At 43.5% G+C, this 15,162-nt stretch overlaps 1 protein-coding gene across 3 annotated transcripts in view; it reads right to left on the minus strand.

Moving 5' to 3' along the window:
* The window catches only part of TTYH3 (tweety family member 3), a 97,602-nt gene that overhangs the window by 40,828 nt on the left and 41,612 nt on the right, over positions 1 to 15,162 (minus strand). For all 3 annotated transcript variants that reach the window (XM_083152958.1, XM_083152959.1, XM_083152960.1), the window contains exons 3-5: positions 7,981 to 8,092; positions 4,199 to 4,419; positions 3,248 to 3,343 (exon numbers count right to left, since the gene is read on the minus strand). In XM_083152958.1, coding sequence (XP_083009084.1) covers positions 3,248 to 3,343; positions 4,199 to 4,419; positions 7,981 to 8,092 — 429 coding nt within the window. The remainder of the gene's footprint in view (positions 1 to 3,247; positions 3,344 to 4,198; positions 4,420 to 7,980; positions 8,093 to 15,162) is intronic.

Genomic DNA, 15,162 nt, shown 5'->3' on the forward strand with positions numbered 1-15,162 from the left:
CAAAGCTGCGGGGCAAAGGTAACCCAGGGATACAGGGAAATCCTGTTCTACGGAGTTGAGCAGCAAATTTTCTGTTTAAAGCAAAATCACTCAGAAAAAAGACTGAGCAAAGACCTGATTACTGGATAAGTTGCTTAACAGGAAAGAAGGGTTCTCGAATTGTTAATTTGGCGCTACCCTACCTTTGTGCAGGGGACATCAAATTCTAGATCTCCTCCCAACTTCTCCTGTCTCTCGTGGGTCCAAAAGTCACTCTGCTATCTCCTCATTGATGTTGCTAATCTACCTCAAGCTAAGAATGCCAAAACCAGAGCTCCTCACCTTCCCACTGTCTAGACTCCATATTGCCGCACGTATCACTCATGGTGATGACCACACACTCTCCTCTGGTTCGTCTTGTTCGCTTTCCGGATGATCTCAAACATTAGAGCTTGCATTTACCTATGCAGCCGTGAGTACAAGCTTATCGTGTCATCCTTGCAAACATCACCTTCCCATATAATCTTCACTACCAAAACTCTCCATCCACTCCCTTATGTCTCATCTGTCTCCACTTCATTTTAATCAATAGTAAATGCAATGGAAAAATGGACATTCCTCTCCTGCAAATCCACTTACATCTTGTGGCTTTTCATAAAATCCAATTAAATCTCCCTTGCTAGATCTCCACACCTAACTGTCCACTGCCTACTATGGTCTCCACTGAAAGAGAAGATCTCCTCAGTCTCACCATCTATATCCCCAAACCTAACTCTCCACCACTTACTATGGTCTCCTCTGAAAGATCTCTTCAGCCTCACCATCTATATCTCCATACCCAACTGGACACCACCTACTATGGTCTCCCCTGAAAAAGATCTCTTCAGCCTCACCTCTTTATCCACAAACCTAACTGTCGACCATCTACTATGGTCTCCACTGAAAAAGATCTCCTCAGCCTCACCATCTATATCCACAAACCTAACTTTTGACCACCTACTATGGTCTCCACTGAAAGAGAAGATCTCCTCAGCCTCAACAACTAAATCTCCAAACCTAAATGCCCACTATGCTCTCCACTAAAAGACACAACCCTCTAACCTGAAATAAACTTCCAGTACTTCCACTGTACTCCTGAGATTTTGCCATCTCTTATAGACTTGTATCCAGCTAACTTCAATAAAATCCACATTGCAATAAATTTCCTGAACCACTCCCCACCTTGTTGGCTTGGCATGTTTGAGGGGCCTCTAGTAAGCTGCTGAGGGGGACATAGTATTTTTAAACATTTATGAAGGGGGTGTGGCCACGCCTCCCAGATTTGGCCCCGCCCCCTACCATTGGTACCCAGGCCCATGTCAGCTCTAAACAGCCCTGGCTGTCTACATTCATATTCTCTCAGCAGAGGAAGCGGAGGCAGATCACAAACATGGTAGTAAACCGCAAGCCCACAGAAGAAGTACAATGCTTCTTAGTCAGGAGCTAGTGCCATTTAGCAGGATAAAAAATAGGATGAGTAATAGTGAAATCTGCACACATTTTACCACACGGGTAAAAACAGGATTGGATGCGACAACAGGAGACGAAGATGGAGATTTATCTGCGCTGTACTGACAGTCACTATATTAATCATTGGTGGTGAATAAAATATGCCTGGAGACACAGTGCTGGTTCACTGCTTCCTAGTGGAATAATAGGCTGTATGCGTATGACTATTTACTTCAGCACACAAAATGGCTTCTCTGTAGACAGACAATGAGTGCTTTGCAGAATACACTTTGTGGTGGGAAAATGAAGCAGAATAAAACAGAAAACAAAAAATGATAAAGGAATTTCCATGGCACTATCTGCTCTTACGGGCTGGCTTGCACATGATTGTGCGGACACGCTACCCACAGGCCGGCATCCGCTACAGAAAGCTTTCCTAGGCTTGATGAGCTAACCGCTATTTGCCCTGTAAATTGCTTTTAAAACACACTATCTGGTAGGCAAAATAAATCTTTTAGAGGTCCACTTTAAACATGCGCACTTCAATGTTCACTTACAGAGGAGAGCGCCAATAAACTCACATTTATTACAAGTAAAGGCTGCCTTCCAAGAGACCAAACTGGCATTTACTTGAAAATGCTTTCGCCAGACAAACCTGACAAAAATAAATCTGGTGCGGATGCGGCTGCTTTGTGAAACCATGGTAACCACATCAAAATCCTGGTGCCCGTTAGACTTCTACAGTGTATTACACAAGAACCCATTCACTGCCAAAGCATCTAGCGATAGCAAACAGGCCCATTACACAAAACTAATAATACCGCTTAACATTCCTATAGATCTCACTGTCCAATGTGCTGCTCTTGTTTTTCCAAAATGGAATAAAGTGGAAGATAGCATAGTACAATTCTTGATATAAAATAGGACATATTGGGGTATATTCCATGCCCCATGGCGAGCTGTGACGGTGAGCAGTGCCTATTGCTCACTATCACAGCTCACGGGTCAGTATTCAACTGACCCCCCCTGCACTCGCCATTTTCATGCTCGCTGGGTTTTTCCAGCAAGGTGGAAACTGCGAGTGGGACTGTAAAAATGGGAATCCTCGCCAGCCTCTGATGGCGAGGATTCTCCCGGAACATTGAATACAGCGAGCAGCTGGCGAGGGAGTTAGGCAGCGAGGATGGCTTGGATAGCATCAGATGGACAGTGACAGGCGGCCTGATGCAGTCTGGAGGTGGTGATGGCCACCATATCTAAAACCGGAGGAGTGTCAACACCTTATAGGGGGGAGGGAAGAGGCCAGGATCTCGGTCGTTAAGCAGATATTCCCTGTCCTCTTACAAGGATCTCCAACAGGCGGCTTACGCGACCGATAGGTGCCGCAAGTCGCCCGATTGTGTGGCAGTGATCCAATGCTGCTCAGATCAGTATTGCAGCAGGTGGCCTCTGCCTGTAATAGACGCCTCCTGCTGCATTTACATACAAGCGCTATTGCTACAGTGATAACATCTCCTACCACATCTGAATTCTCCCCAGTGTAACAAACCCCTGCACATGCATAATTCAAATCCACCCAAAAGGTGCATTCTAGAGGTAGGTTCAATGATAGGTGCATTCTGGGAAAGAGTTGGAACCCAACATAAGGGTTTAAACATCCTTCCATTCCTTGGTCATGTGTACATGGACTTAGTACGTAGCACTCCACCAACAAACCAAACAAAGATTGTTCTATACATATGCAGAAAAGTTCAGGACAGCGTGGGCAGTGACTACTCACCCTGCCAGTATGGCCTTTGAGTTCCGAATAAGGCCGAATAGCACCAATAGGCATATGAAGACGTGGAAAAGGAGAAGGCCCAGATAACCCAACCACCTGCAAACAGAGAAGACAGTTAGTTTGCTTTGAAAATATCAAAGTCTTCGCTGTACAGCGTCACGGAATAAATCAACACAAAAATAGTTCCAATAATGAATAGCAACTAAACATTGCAGACTTCAGTCGGTTGTTATTTAGAGGGTTAATGCACATACTTATATCACGTTCTACCACCAGATGGCAACCTTCCGGCGGCAGAGCCCAGTTTCTTCTCATTTGATTATATAGAATCAGGAAAGCACCCAAGCAGGGCGTTTTTGGTGAGAAAGAAACTATAAGGTCCATTTAAATGGTGTGTTTCATAAAGAATCTAATGCGAAGAACCTGGGCTTGATTAAGAACAGCTGGTTCAATTCCCCAATACGCCAGATACAGAGCCGGCCTGTGCCTGGAACACGTTCCAGGAGACTGCTGTTTCGTTCTGCATCACACCAGTGAGAATTTGGGATTTACCGCTAGAATTTAGCCAGAGCCTACCAAAGGCACTCTGCTTTCCATGGGGACTTTAAGGTTTAAAACACAGTCTAAACGTGAAAGCTGTATTTCATTGAGGCTTAGTCAAGCACAAAATGTTTCAGAACGGTTCTACTGAACGGCTGTGTAATTCGTTCTTTTTCCTCTTCCCTTGTTAATACGGTTTACAGATATAGTAGAATTTTATCTTCAATGTCTCTATTCCCAGCCAGGAGATGAAGTAAGCTTAATTAACTAACAAATTCCTGGTTAGTAATGATCTATGTCTGCACCATGCAGCCCATAACACTGGCTACATGTATATATTTAAATGACGTAATTATCCATGCGCATTGCACGTGTGAACGATGAGGTACTATATAAATTTAAGTCACTCACCTGTACCAGTCATACAAGTCCACCTGGGCAGCTAGGTCATCCATGGAAATATTGGCATTCCTCCAGAAGGGGATCTCAGATGTTTGTTGGACCAGTACGTCCAGGAGACCCTGAAGTTTCTGAACTATGTGAAGGTAATCTGTCTGCTTTGTAAACATGGCTTCCAGTTCTAGTAGATTTGGTTCCACAGTTTGGTTTAGAGCTATGGTGGTTTCTGACACCTAGGAGGAAGAAACGTGTTAGGGATGCAACCGAAAAGGGTAACGCAACAAGAAACACAAGTGCAGTTAACTATTTACCTGAAGCCCACCGTTCTTGTGTGGATCGATTTACCTGCAGCCTAGCGTACTGGCCTGTAGCAGGTCACCTATTCCTCCATCTTACTACAGCCTGGAGCACAGGCAGATACGGATTCACCTATTCTTCGATCTTACTGGAGCCTAGAGTATAGGTGGGTAACCAGTCACCTACTCCTCAATCCTACTGCAGCCTAGAGTAAAGACGAGTAACCATTTACCTATGCCTCCATCTTACTGGAGCCTAGAGTACAGACAGGTAACCAGTCACCTATTCCTCATCCTACTGCAGCCTAGAGTAAAGACTAGTAACCATTCACATATTCCTCCATCTTACTGGAGCCTAGAGTACAGACAGGTAACCAGTTACCTATTCCTCCATCCTACTGCAGCCTAAAGACTAGTAACCATTCACCTATTCCTCCATCTTAGAGCAGCCTAGAGCAAAGACGGGTATCCATTCTCCTGTTCCTTGAGCTTACTGGAGCCTAGAGTACAGACAGGTAAACATTCACCTATTCCTCCATCTTATTGCAGCCTAGAGCAAAGACTGGTAACCATTCACCTACTCCTCCATCTTACTGCAGGACCCTTTTCATCAGGCCAAATGTATATGAGAATTACTTGTCAATATAGTTAATATCCCCAATAAACCTTGCTTTTTATAAAATGTATCATTATGGAGGAGTGTCCATCCACACAATAACCTTTATTAGGCTGATGTCACATTGGTGCATAAAAAAACTACAAAGCCAAGTAATGTCTGCCATTCCACAGCTCCTGTGGTGAGGAGAGGAAATGCAGATGGGAAAATGGGTACCAGTGTCCCCCGATCACCACTATCGAGGACCACACAATCTATTACCTGCAATGCATTCTAATACATTGGTGTGTGCTCTAGCTAAGCAGCCTGACCAATCACTGATAACCACCCTAAAATCTAACTTTGCAATAGCAGACAGCTTGTGGGCATATGCATGTGTGCAGGATGATCTCTGCTGCTTACAGGATATTAGGAGATGACACTGCAATTATTATATTCCCGTAAGTCACAAGGGAAAGGTTGTGCACATTATCACACTATACATAACAAATAAATGCTGACGAGGGAAAATGGTGTTCCCTTTTCTCTATAAAAAGGAACGAAAAGGAGTATAAAGTTTCTTTCCTACAATTATTGGCAGACGTACCTCACCAAACCAACCACTAACCTATATTTCTAGCCTCTGGCTTCCATACTTTCAGCTGAATGTTTGAGGGAAGGCTGGCAAAGGTTACAACGTGTTGGCAAGAGATAGATTTACAGTGGAGAGAAGAGTACTGTAAACTTTCTAAACTACATGTAATAGCACCGTACAACCAAATGTGTATGTACGTGCAGAAGAGGGGAAGATTGGGCACAGAAATGAGGTGCGTCATTCCGCGTGACTCACATTATATTTAACGTTACATTTTAGACGTTTAAAAGCACCACACACAAAAATGGAGCTGAAATGGAACATTTAAAAAATAAAGAGCATTTTGCTCTCCAAAAGCGAGCAACCCTATTCAATGTGAAATATTCGCCGTCTTTCTAAGTGATTTTCGCCGTCTCTCGCCGTGTAGCAATTCTCCATCTTTTCATGGAGAGCTGGAATGTGAACTTTTAAACTAAAAGGTTTTTTTTTTTTAATTTTGGTGTCAAAAAAATCAGGATTTTTTTCTGTGAAAGGGCATGTTATTTTTATTCATGTGCTTAAAGCACATGAATATATATTTAATAAAAAAAAAAAAAATTTTTTTTTTTTTTTTTACACAGAGCAGCCAGCAGGGGGCCGGAGCGCTCGAGCCGCTCATTAGATATTCATATATTCACTGCATCCGATCATTACATATGCACGATCGGGTGCAGTGAATACTGGGTCCCCCGCTGGCTATAGGGGGGGCAGCTTGTGCTGCCTGGGTCTCGGGGAGCCCACCTCCCCTCCACATATGTTCTGGGGCAGCCAGGGAGACTTTAATCTCTCTGGCTGCCACCGTCCCATGGCTCCCTGCTAGCTCCCTGCCGCGGACGCTCATCCGCTGCAGGGGTTAAGACTCGCCGCGAGTGGCGGCGAGTCTTAACCACATCGAATAGAGGGAGCAGGAGTGGCAGCGAGCCCTCCGGAACAGGGCGAGTGCATGGCGAGAGAAAAAATCTCTCGCCATGCACTGAGAATTATTCACATTGAATACTGCCCTATATCTCTGCCACTGTTACCATTGCGTCAGTGTCCGCTGCTGCTACTGTCTTTTATTTACCACGTACTTGTCCTAATTTGCATTTGGACTGTAAATTGTTTTTTTTTTTTTTATTTGCTCATCTATGTATTGTCAGGTACCCAAGTCGGGTGGTCGGACGTGCAGCAGGTCCGACCACCCGACGCAGATCTGATGCGCACGGGACCGCGCATCGGATCTGAGGGGACATCAAAACTAGCCGATTTTGGTCCGATTTCGGCCAGATCCGACTGATCTGGCTAAAATCTGACCAAAATCGGCTAGTGTATGGGGGCCTTAAGAGTTAAATGTATGAAGCTTGGAGAAGCGCTATCTATCCCATATAGAACGTTATGTGAAAGGAGATAATGCTCCAGCCAATCAGCTCCAATATGTAAATTGACAGTTAGGAGCTGATTGGCTGGTGCATTATCAGGTCATTAGCAGATGTATTAAGCTTTAACAAGAGATAAATGCAAGTGTGATAAGGAGAGATACACGTCCAGCCAATCAGCTCCTTACTGACTTTTTTCAAACACAGCCTGTAACATGGCAGTAAGGAGCTGATTGGCTGGAAGTTTATCTCTCTTTATCACCCTTGCATTTATCTTTTGTTAAGGCTTAATACATCTGCCCCAATAAATGTTTGTTATGGGGATAGATATCACTCTAAGCTTCATACATTTAACCCCTAAACGTATTTTAGAGACACGAACAAAAAAAAAAAATGAATGTTAACCAAACTACACTTAAAATCAATTTTGACAGGTGACTCATTGTACATACAAATGTGACTCATGTTACATTTATGTCCCCGGTCAAAGGGCTCTGATAAACATTAATCCACATGGATTCTACTTGTTTGAGTAATCAGTGTAGGCCTGTATCTGCCTAATAAAGGGTTGGTGTGTATAAAATCTCTCATCTGGCGATGATGGCCTTTTCCAGCTGCTGCCAGATCAGCATCACCTGCGCATTTGTCATCAGTCTCTGCAGCCAATCGCGTTAGATTGTCTCAGCAGAGATTACAGTTCAGTCTAACGTTTCACCTTGCAGCGAGGTCACATACAAAGGTGTACATTTTACAATGCAAACAGAATGGATTTCAGTTTCCCTTATGAACAGAACCCAGAGAGGTAGAAAGACACATATAGATATACACACACGTAACGCTCACATTCAGGCAGAACATGGTGCTAATAAGCTGACAAGGTATGAAGCACAAGTAGTAACCTATATACTACTAACCCGATCCTGGATTCCTGCCACGGTGCGGTTGACATGTCTCAGCGAATATGTCACTCTGTGGATGCCATCACTGGTCTCTCCATTGCCATAGAAACCAACAGCAATGCCAGCACTGTGGGGGAAACACAGCAGTACAGCATTATGGCAGACACATAAGGAAATGCTAGCAGTTCTTTTGTGCAACTGGCCAATGGCCCTGGTTCTGAATTAACGGGCAAGCCAATTTTTTTTTTTTAATAAATATACATCTGCAGCCCACACTAAACTAAAACAAAACTAAACAATTAAGAGAGCGCACTGTATTGACCTATTAATTATTTAATGAATATAAATATAAAAACGGAGACAGATGAATCACCTTACCATCAATACCATCGATGGTCAACTTTTTAGTCTCCGTCACATAAAGCTACCTACTGGAATGAATAGATGTAATATCATCAGTGGGAGAACGGAGCCGATACGGTGATGGTAAGTACTTGTCCACTACAAACGGCGTGGCTGTGTTGGACTGAGCCGGCGCCGGGAGCAGACAATATTGCGCTGTGATGACAGACGAGTCACCTTACCATCGATATGATCGATGGTCAACTTTTCAAACAGTCCAAAACTTCTAAGTGCCTTATACAACTATGGAGTCTTTTCGCATTTATTGGAGACATCCAATTCTGCAAACGATAAATATAACATTCATTTGGCTCTCCCCACTTCCAATTGGACGAAGTCTTCAGTGGGTAAGAGCATCAAAAGGGCTACAACTGATATTAAATTGGGGAATTCATTCTTAATTGTGTGGTTTTTTGTCAAACATAAAAAAAAATTTTTTATGATTAGTGTACTTCGTGTCTGTGTAAAGGTTTTAATTATGTTTAAATGTTTTTAAATTGATTTTTATATTTATATTCATTAAACAATTAAATCGATCAATGCAGTGCACTCTCTTAATTATTTCGTTTTTTTTCTGTAGAATCCAAGGAATTCTTTTGGGAGCAGCACAATTTTGTAATTGTAGCTGTGGTCATTAAGTGTATATTGATCAATTAAGTTTATTACATAATTTAAAATTTTTGCGCCTGATATACTTAGAGTATATTTAGTTTTACACTTATATACACACACACACACACACACACACACACACACGTTGGCTGCTATTTAATCTGCATGGCACTGCAGTCTGTTCCTATACTGTCACTACAACAAGTCTGTATATAAATTAGTACTGCCGGTATGACTCATCTGGCTTAAATGGCAATGTGGCAAGGATGACCATCGGGTATATTTGTTACAGAAGACCGGACCTTAATTAGACCATGCTGATACTTATCAAGTTTTTTTTGTACAATCTATTTTGGAACCGATTCCCTCAGGGGTTCTTTAAATAATTAACCACAACTTAAGTTTGGCTATGAAGTCTTGGTTATGGTCCCTTTTGAAAGCTGTGTAGCGCATCTGCTTTCTAAAAGTCTTGTGGGAAAAGACCAGCTGATGAGGGAGTGCATAAATAAGTGGTACATTCATTGCAGAACGTAAAATACAACCCGTATAATTTACAAGCCATGACTGATTTATTGTATATCTAGACAACTTATTTCTTGTATGTACATTATTATACATTTATTATTGTTGACAATTCATAATTACTGAAATCCTTTATTATATAAATGTTAACTCCACAAAGGTACTCGTTGCGGATTGTATGTATGGAAGGAGAAAATTGAAAATGTATGCATAATATAATGTTGTACAATGATAAATTTTGTTGTTGTACTCCATTTTATGCTCGTCACGTTTCAGGCTCGGTGGCTCGCCACACTAAATAAATTGCATCCATGCCGATGTGGATAGTGGGGGTATGAAAAGTTGGGAGGACGCGTTCCACTGCGCTCCCCACGCTTTGGGGTGGTGTGGACCAGAGATGGTCGCTGATGAAAAAAACTGCCGGGGGAGCCTGGCAGTGGAAATCAGCCGGTCGCAGGAGCATGCTCCTGTGACCACTAAGGGGAAAAAACGGGAGCGCGCACCCGGCGATAGATCGCCAGTGCACACTCCCATCGCGGGCAATATTAGCAAAAATCGCCCCCGTGTATACACACCATTACACATGCTGTAATCACACACACACACACCCCCAAGGTGGAGCAGAAGCAAAAACCAATACGCAATCAGCAGGGACACGCCAGGGTTGGGTATGAAATCCCAACAGCCAGGATGTAGATTGTCAAAAAATCCAACAATGGCATCCTGACTGTCATAATCCAGATAGATTTTTGCAAGTACTTTAACCCAATCCCAGCCCTCCAGCAGCCTAACCCAAACCCTAAACTCCCCTCCCATTGCCTAACTCACCTTTTCTTCCCATAATCTCACCCTAACTTCCCTCTCCTGCAGGCTAACCCTAACCACCTCCCCCTCCCACAGGCTAACCCTAACCACCTCCCCCTCCCACAGGCTAACCCTAACCAACCAACCTCCAATAGCCTAAATCTCACCTTCACCTCCTTGCCATAACCTAAACCTAACCACCCCATCCCACAACCTACCCCTAACAATTAATGGTGGATTGTGTAAAAATTGTAAAATGTAAAGCAATCGGGATGCTGCTGACGTTATTGTGATCGTAGACAATATGGATGCTGACTACACAAGCGTGTGCGTGTTTATCCATTTATCTACAATGCAGAGATACTCCATATGCTGTATTCTTCAGTCACAAACTTTTGTTAGAGGACTCCATGTAGAATCCTCAACTACATCCGTCACGGACATACGATCAACCACTCTCGCTGTAATATGGAAAACTACAATAGCATGTGTGTTACTTTGGCAATGTTCCTAATGGAAAGTTACATTAACAGAAAAGCGAAAAAAAAAAAAAAAAAACAAGTAGAAGTGAAATTTCAGGATCGATTAAAAACTGGCGTCCAAGATCTGAGGAGCGGAGAATCCAGGATTTAGTGACCAAATGAAAAATATGTGGTTATCCATATTCATCAATGGAGCAACAGGGTCTCTAGAGGCCAAATAAACAAGAAAAAACAGCTTGCATGTTACTACTGAACACTACTAGCTTTTAAACTATTGGCAATGACAAGGAAGTACTTAGACAAGAGGTTTTAATTTTGTTTAAGAGCCGACGTGCGGTATTTCATGCCTTGCCATCAACTACAGCGTGGTGGGAAAATAAAATCGTGTGCCCAAATCTTGGCTTGGGGACGCAGCACACTTTAACGGTGTCCATGTTAACACCTGGGACTAAGCAGACATTCAGGACACTCATCACCAACCAGAGAGCAGTCATTGTGGGTGTGTGCAAAATATAAAATTTTTGTCTCCTACATAACTGTATGGAACAGGGCCGGATTGTAGTGGGGGAGGGGCCAGGGAGCGGTACTGCCAGAATATTACCCCAACCTGGTCTGCTCCTGTTAGCAGAAAAACCAATAAAGGACATTATCCACTAATACCAACCAGCAGCACGGCAGACAGAGCAGCCTAGCCACTAACCAGGAACCAAGACATGGCAAAGACAGCAGCCTAACCACTAACCTTTTGGCAAAAAAAAAAAAAACCAGGATGGCAGAAAACAACCTACTCCGCTTGATACATCTTTAGCTGGCCATACACTTATGCAATTTTGACCAATTCAGACACATCAGGCAGAGAAATCGGCTGAAAAGTAGCAAATGGTATGCGGTTTAGATCTGATGCACGGTCCCGTGCTCATTGGATTAGAGCCCCTAGATCGCAAGTGCTGTACTATAGATATATCGGATCTGCCAGCACTTGCCGGCGACACATCATATGCAAAATGACCATAATAAGGCGTATCGTATGCAATCTTGCTGTAGGAAGCTACGCAGTAGTGTATGGGGGCCTTTTCCTTAGGTTAAAAATGATGGGGCGATTTAATTACATTTCCGTGAGATTTGTAGGTAAAGAGGTTTGCTCAGTTTAGCTTGTGCTTCCCAAGGGTACTGCACATATCACTGCTCTGTGACATGCATGATCCCTTCCTAGGAGTGAGACTCGGGTTGTGGTTCATTCCAACCCTGTAAGTACATTGCACACCTGTGTTTACTCTACCGGCAATTCAAGCCAAGCGTCAAACAGAACAAAGACAAAACTGGAAATGAGGGTGTTTAGCGAGCGAGGGGAAAGCTGATAAAATCCATCCATTGAGAAAACTTTGGAGACTTCTATATGAAGAATAGAAGCAGCGAGATAACATAAAATTACAGTTATCCGACACAGACGTTCCATTCTTAGCAGGAGAAGTGTTAATTAATTTGGCTGTCTAATTACTGTCTCACTCTTCAGTATCCGAAGAAATATTCTATTCTGAGCAGAGGGAACAGCCTCTAACGGGCAGCAGTCCTTCGTACGGAGAACCCTACAGGCTACACCCAATGTGTAACAAAGAAGGGTCAGGGCAGTGTAGAGCCACGGGCTATTCTCTGCTATTACATGTGTTCAGGGTTTCATTTCAATACCGAACAGACTCCTATTCTGCTGCTTAAATATTCTGGGGGAAAAAAAAAATCAAGGCCAATATCTAATTGCTAACACGCCAGCCGACGGGGGCCGCAGACGATATAGTTAACTATATCGGCGTGGGTGGCCGGTATTGTCCGTACACTGAAAAACATCAGTCCCTTCTGAGCGATATGGTTTACAATATCGCCTAGTGTGTATGGGGCCGTAGCAGGATGTGCCACCATCACCATAAATAGAAAGGATACTGAGAAATCCAGATGTCAGCAGTGATTGTTGAAAAGGTTCCCATACACTGGACCGATTCCAACTGATCAGCGCAAATTGGATAGGCTTGACGTCCCCTCGGGTCCGATGCAAGGTCCTGTGTGCATCGGACCTGAGCTAGAGGTCAGACCTGCTGCCCGTCTGATCACCGACTCTAGGCCCCCCTCCCAGCAGCGGGGAGCAGAGTCGGATGCTATACATTACATGTGAAAGGACTGCATGCGATCCTGCCAACCGGGAAGGTCGGATGGCCATACACTGCTGCGATATATCACAGTAGTGTATGGCCACCTGAAGGCTTTTTCCTTCCTGCGTGCAAATAGTAAAAGCATATTGATTATTTGAATAAACTATATGTCGTGTTCATTCTAGAACCTTGCATCTTCCAAAATCCTTGCACTTCCTCTTTCCTGCCTGGGGTGTCGCTCTCTGCTGTGGTGCTTCTAGCACATGTCTGGTCTGCATATAAGTGCTGCTATACAGACAACACTGTGCTAGGAGCCCCACAGCATAGAGCTGTATTCTAGACAGGGAGGATGAAATGCAAAGGTTTAAGAAGATGCAGGGTGCTAGAATGAATGTACATGCAATAAAGTCCCACTGAAGAAGTCCATCCATTAATAAGGATGTAACGCGTATGAACACATTTGGAGGAGTACTGTGAGGGTGACTACTTATATTACATCTGTGCAGTAACATCTGTATCTATAGATTTGCTTTACTGCATACGTCGCTATTAAGGATATAATACAATTCATTACACAATTGGTTTTAAATACGCTCTGTACAATTGTTCTAACCTATTCAATATACGTACTTCATCTATTTAATCATCCGTGGAATATGGATTGCTGTGTTTGACCAATAGATCTTAAACTACATTTAAGACTTGGGTGTCCGTCTGTGCTATATTTACCATAGGCCCTAATCAAATCTCTGAGATTTCATTCATCCACTGTACAATCAATCTGCACATGCATTTGACCCGAATAGCTGATTCAATTATTGTCCGCACATTATGGTAGGCAGACTGTACAGCTCCACAGGCTGCAGGAAGAACTTGTCTTCTGCTATGAATGTGCACAAAAGTAGCGGCAACTAACACCGAACCGAATATTGATTTACAGTTTCTTCTATAGCGCAGTATATTCTGTTGCGCTTCACAATTGGAAACAACACTGATAAAAGAAACTCTGTAGAAACAATCTGACAGAGGTAGGAGGGCCCTGCTCGCAAGCTTACAATCTAGAGCAGTGGTCTCCAACCTTTTTTGGGTCGGGAGCTACTCGCGACAAAATAAACCGCCCGAAGAGCTACTAAAGTAAAAAAAATTTAAAAATCTGCATAATATCCAAAAAAATGCCCTTTACACATAATGCCACAAACCGTAATGCCCCTGACACATTATGCCACACACTGCAATGCCCCAGACACAATATGCCACACACTGCAATGTCCAATATGTCACAAACATACCTCCCAATACTGGAGGCAGAGGAGAAGAGACATCTGCGCGTGCCGAAGGCACGCGCCAAAAATTAGAGGGTTCAGCTACTACCGTGGAACTCCTGCGAGGCTACATCCCCCAATTTTTTCCGCTATGGGGGCATGGTCAGCTCTCTAAGAGCTGTAGCCACATGGGGTGCGGCCATGGAAAATGGGGATGTGAAACACATATGCCCTCAATAGTGCAGTGCCAGATACACATGACCCCAATAGTGCAGTCCGTGATACCCATTATAAATATGCCCTGCACCGTGATGCTCCATTATACAAATGCCCCACACCGTGATACTCCATTATACATATGCCGCACCGTGATGCCCATTATACATATGCCCCACACTCTGTGATGCACCATTATCTATATGTCCCATACCGTGATGCTGCATTATACATATGACACACACCGTGATGCTGCATTATACATATGACACACACCGTGAAGCTCCATTATACAAATGCCCCACACCGTGATACTCCATTATACATATGCCACACCGTGATGCCCATTATACATATGCCCCACACTCTGTGATGCACCATTATCTATATGTCCCATACCGTGATGCTGCATTATACATATGACACACACCGTGATGCTGCATTATACATATGACACACACCGTGATGCTGCATTATACATATGACACACACCGTGAAGCTCCATTATACAAATGCCCCACAGCGTGATGCTCCATTATACATATGTCACACACATGATGCCCATTATACAAATGCCCCACAGCGTGAAGCTCATTATTAATGAGCATCAAGGTGTGGGGCATTTGTATAATGGGCAACATGTGTGTGGCATCATGTGTGTGGCATATGCCCCACACACCTTGATGATTATTAATTAATGAGCATCAAGGTGTGGGGCATATGTTTAATGGGCATCATTTGTGTGGCATATGTTTA

Source organism: Crinia signifera, chromosome 7 (genome assembly GCF_055691185.1).
Source record: "Crinia signifera chromosome 7, ASM5569118v1, whole genome shotgun sequence".
Lineage (NCBI taxonomy): Eukaryota > Metazoa > Chordata > Amphibia > Anura > Myobatrachidae > Crinia > Crinia signifera.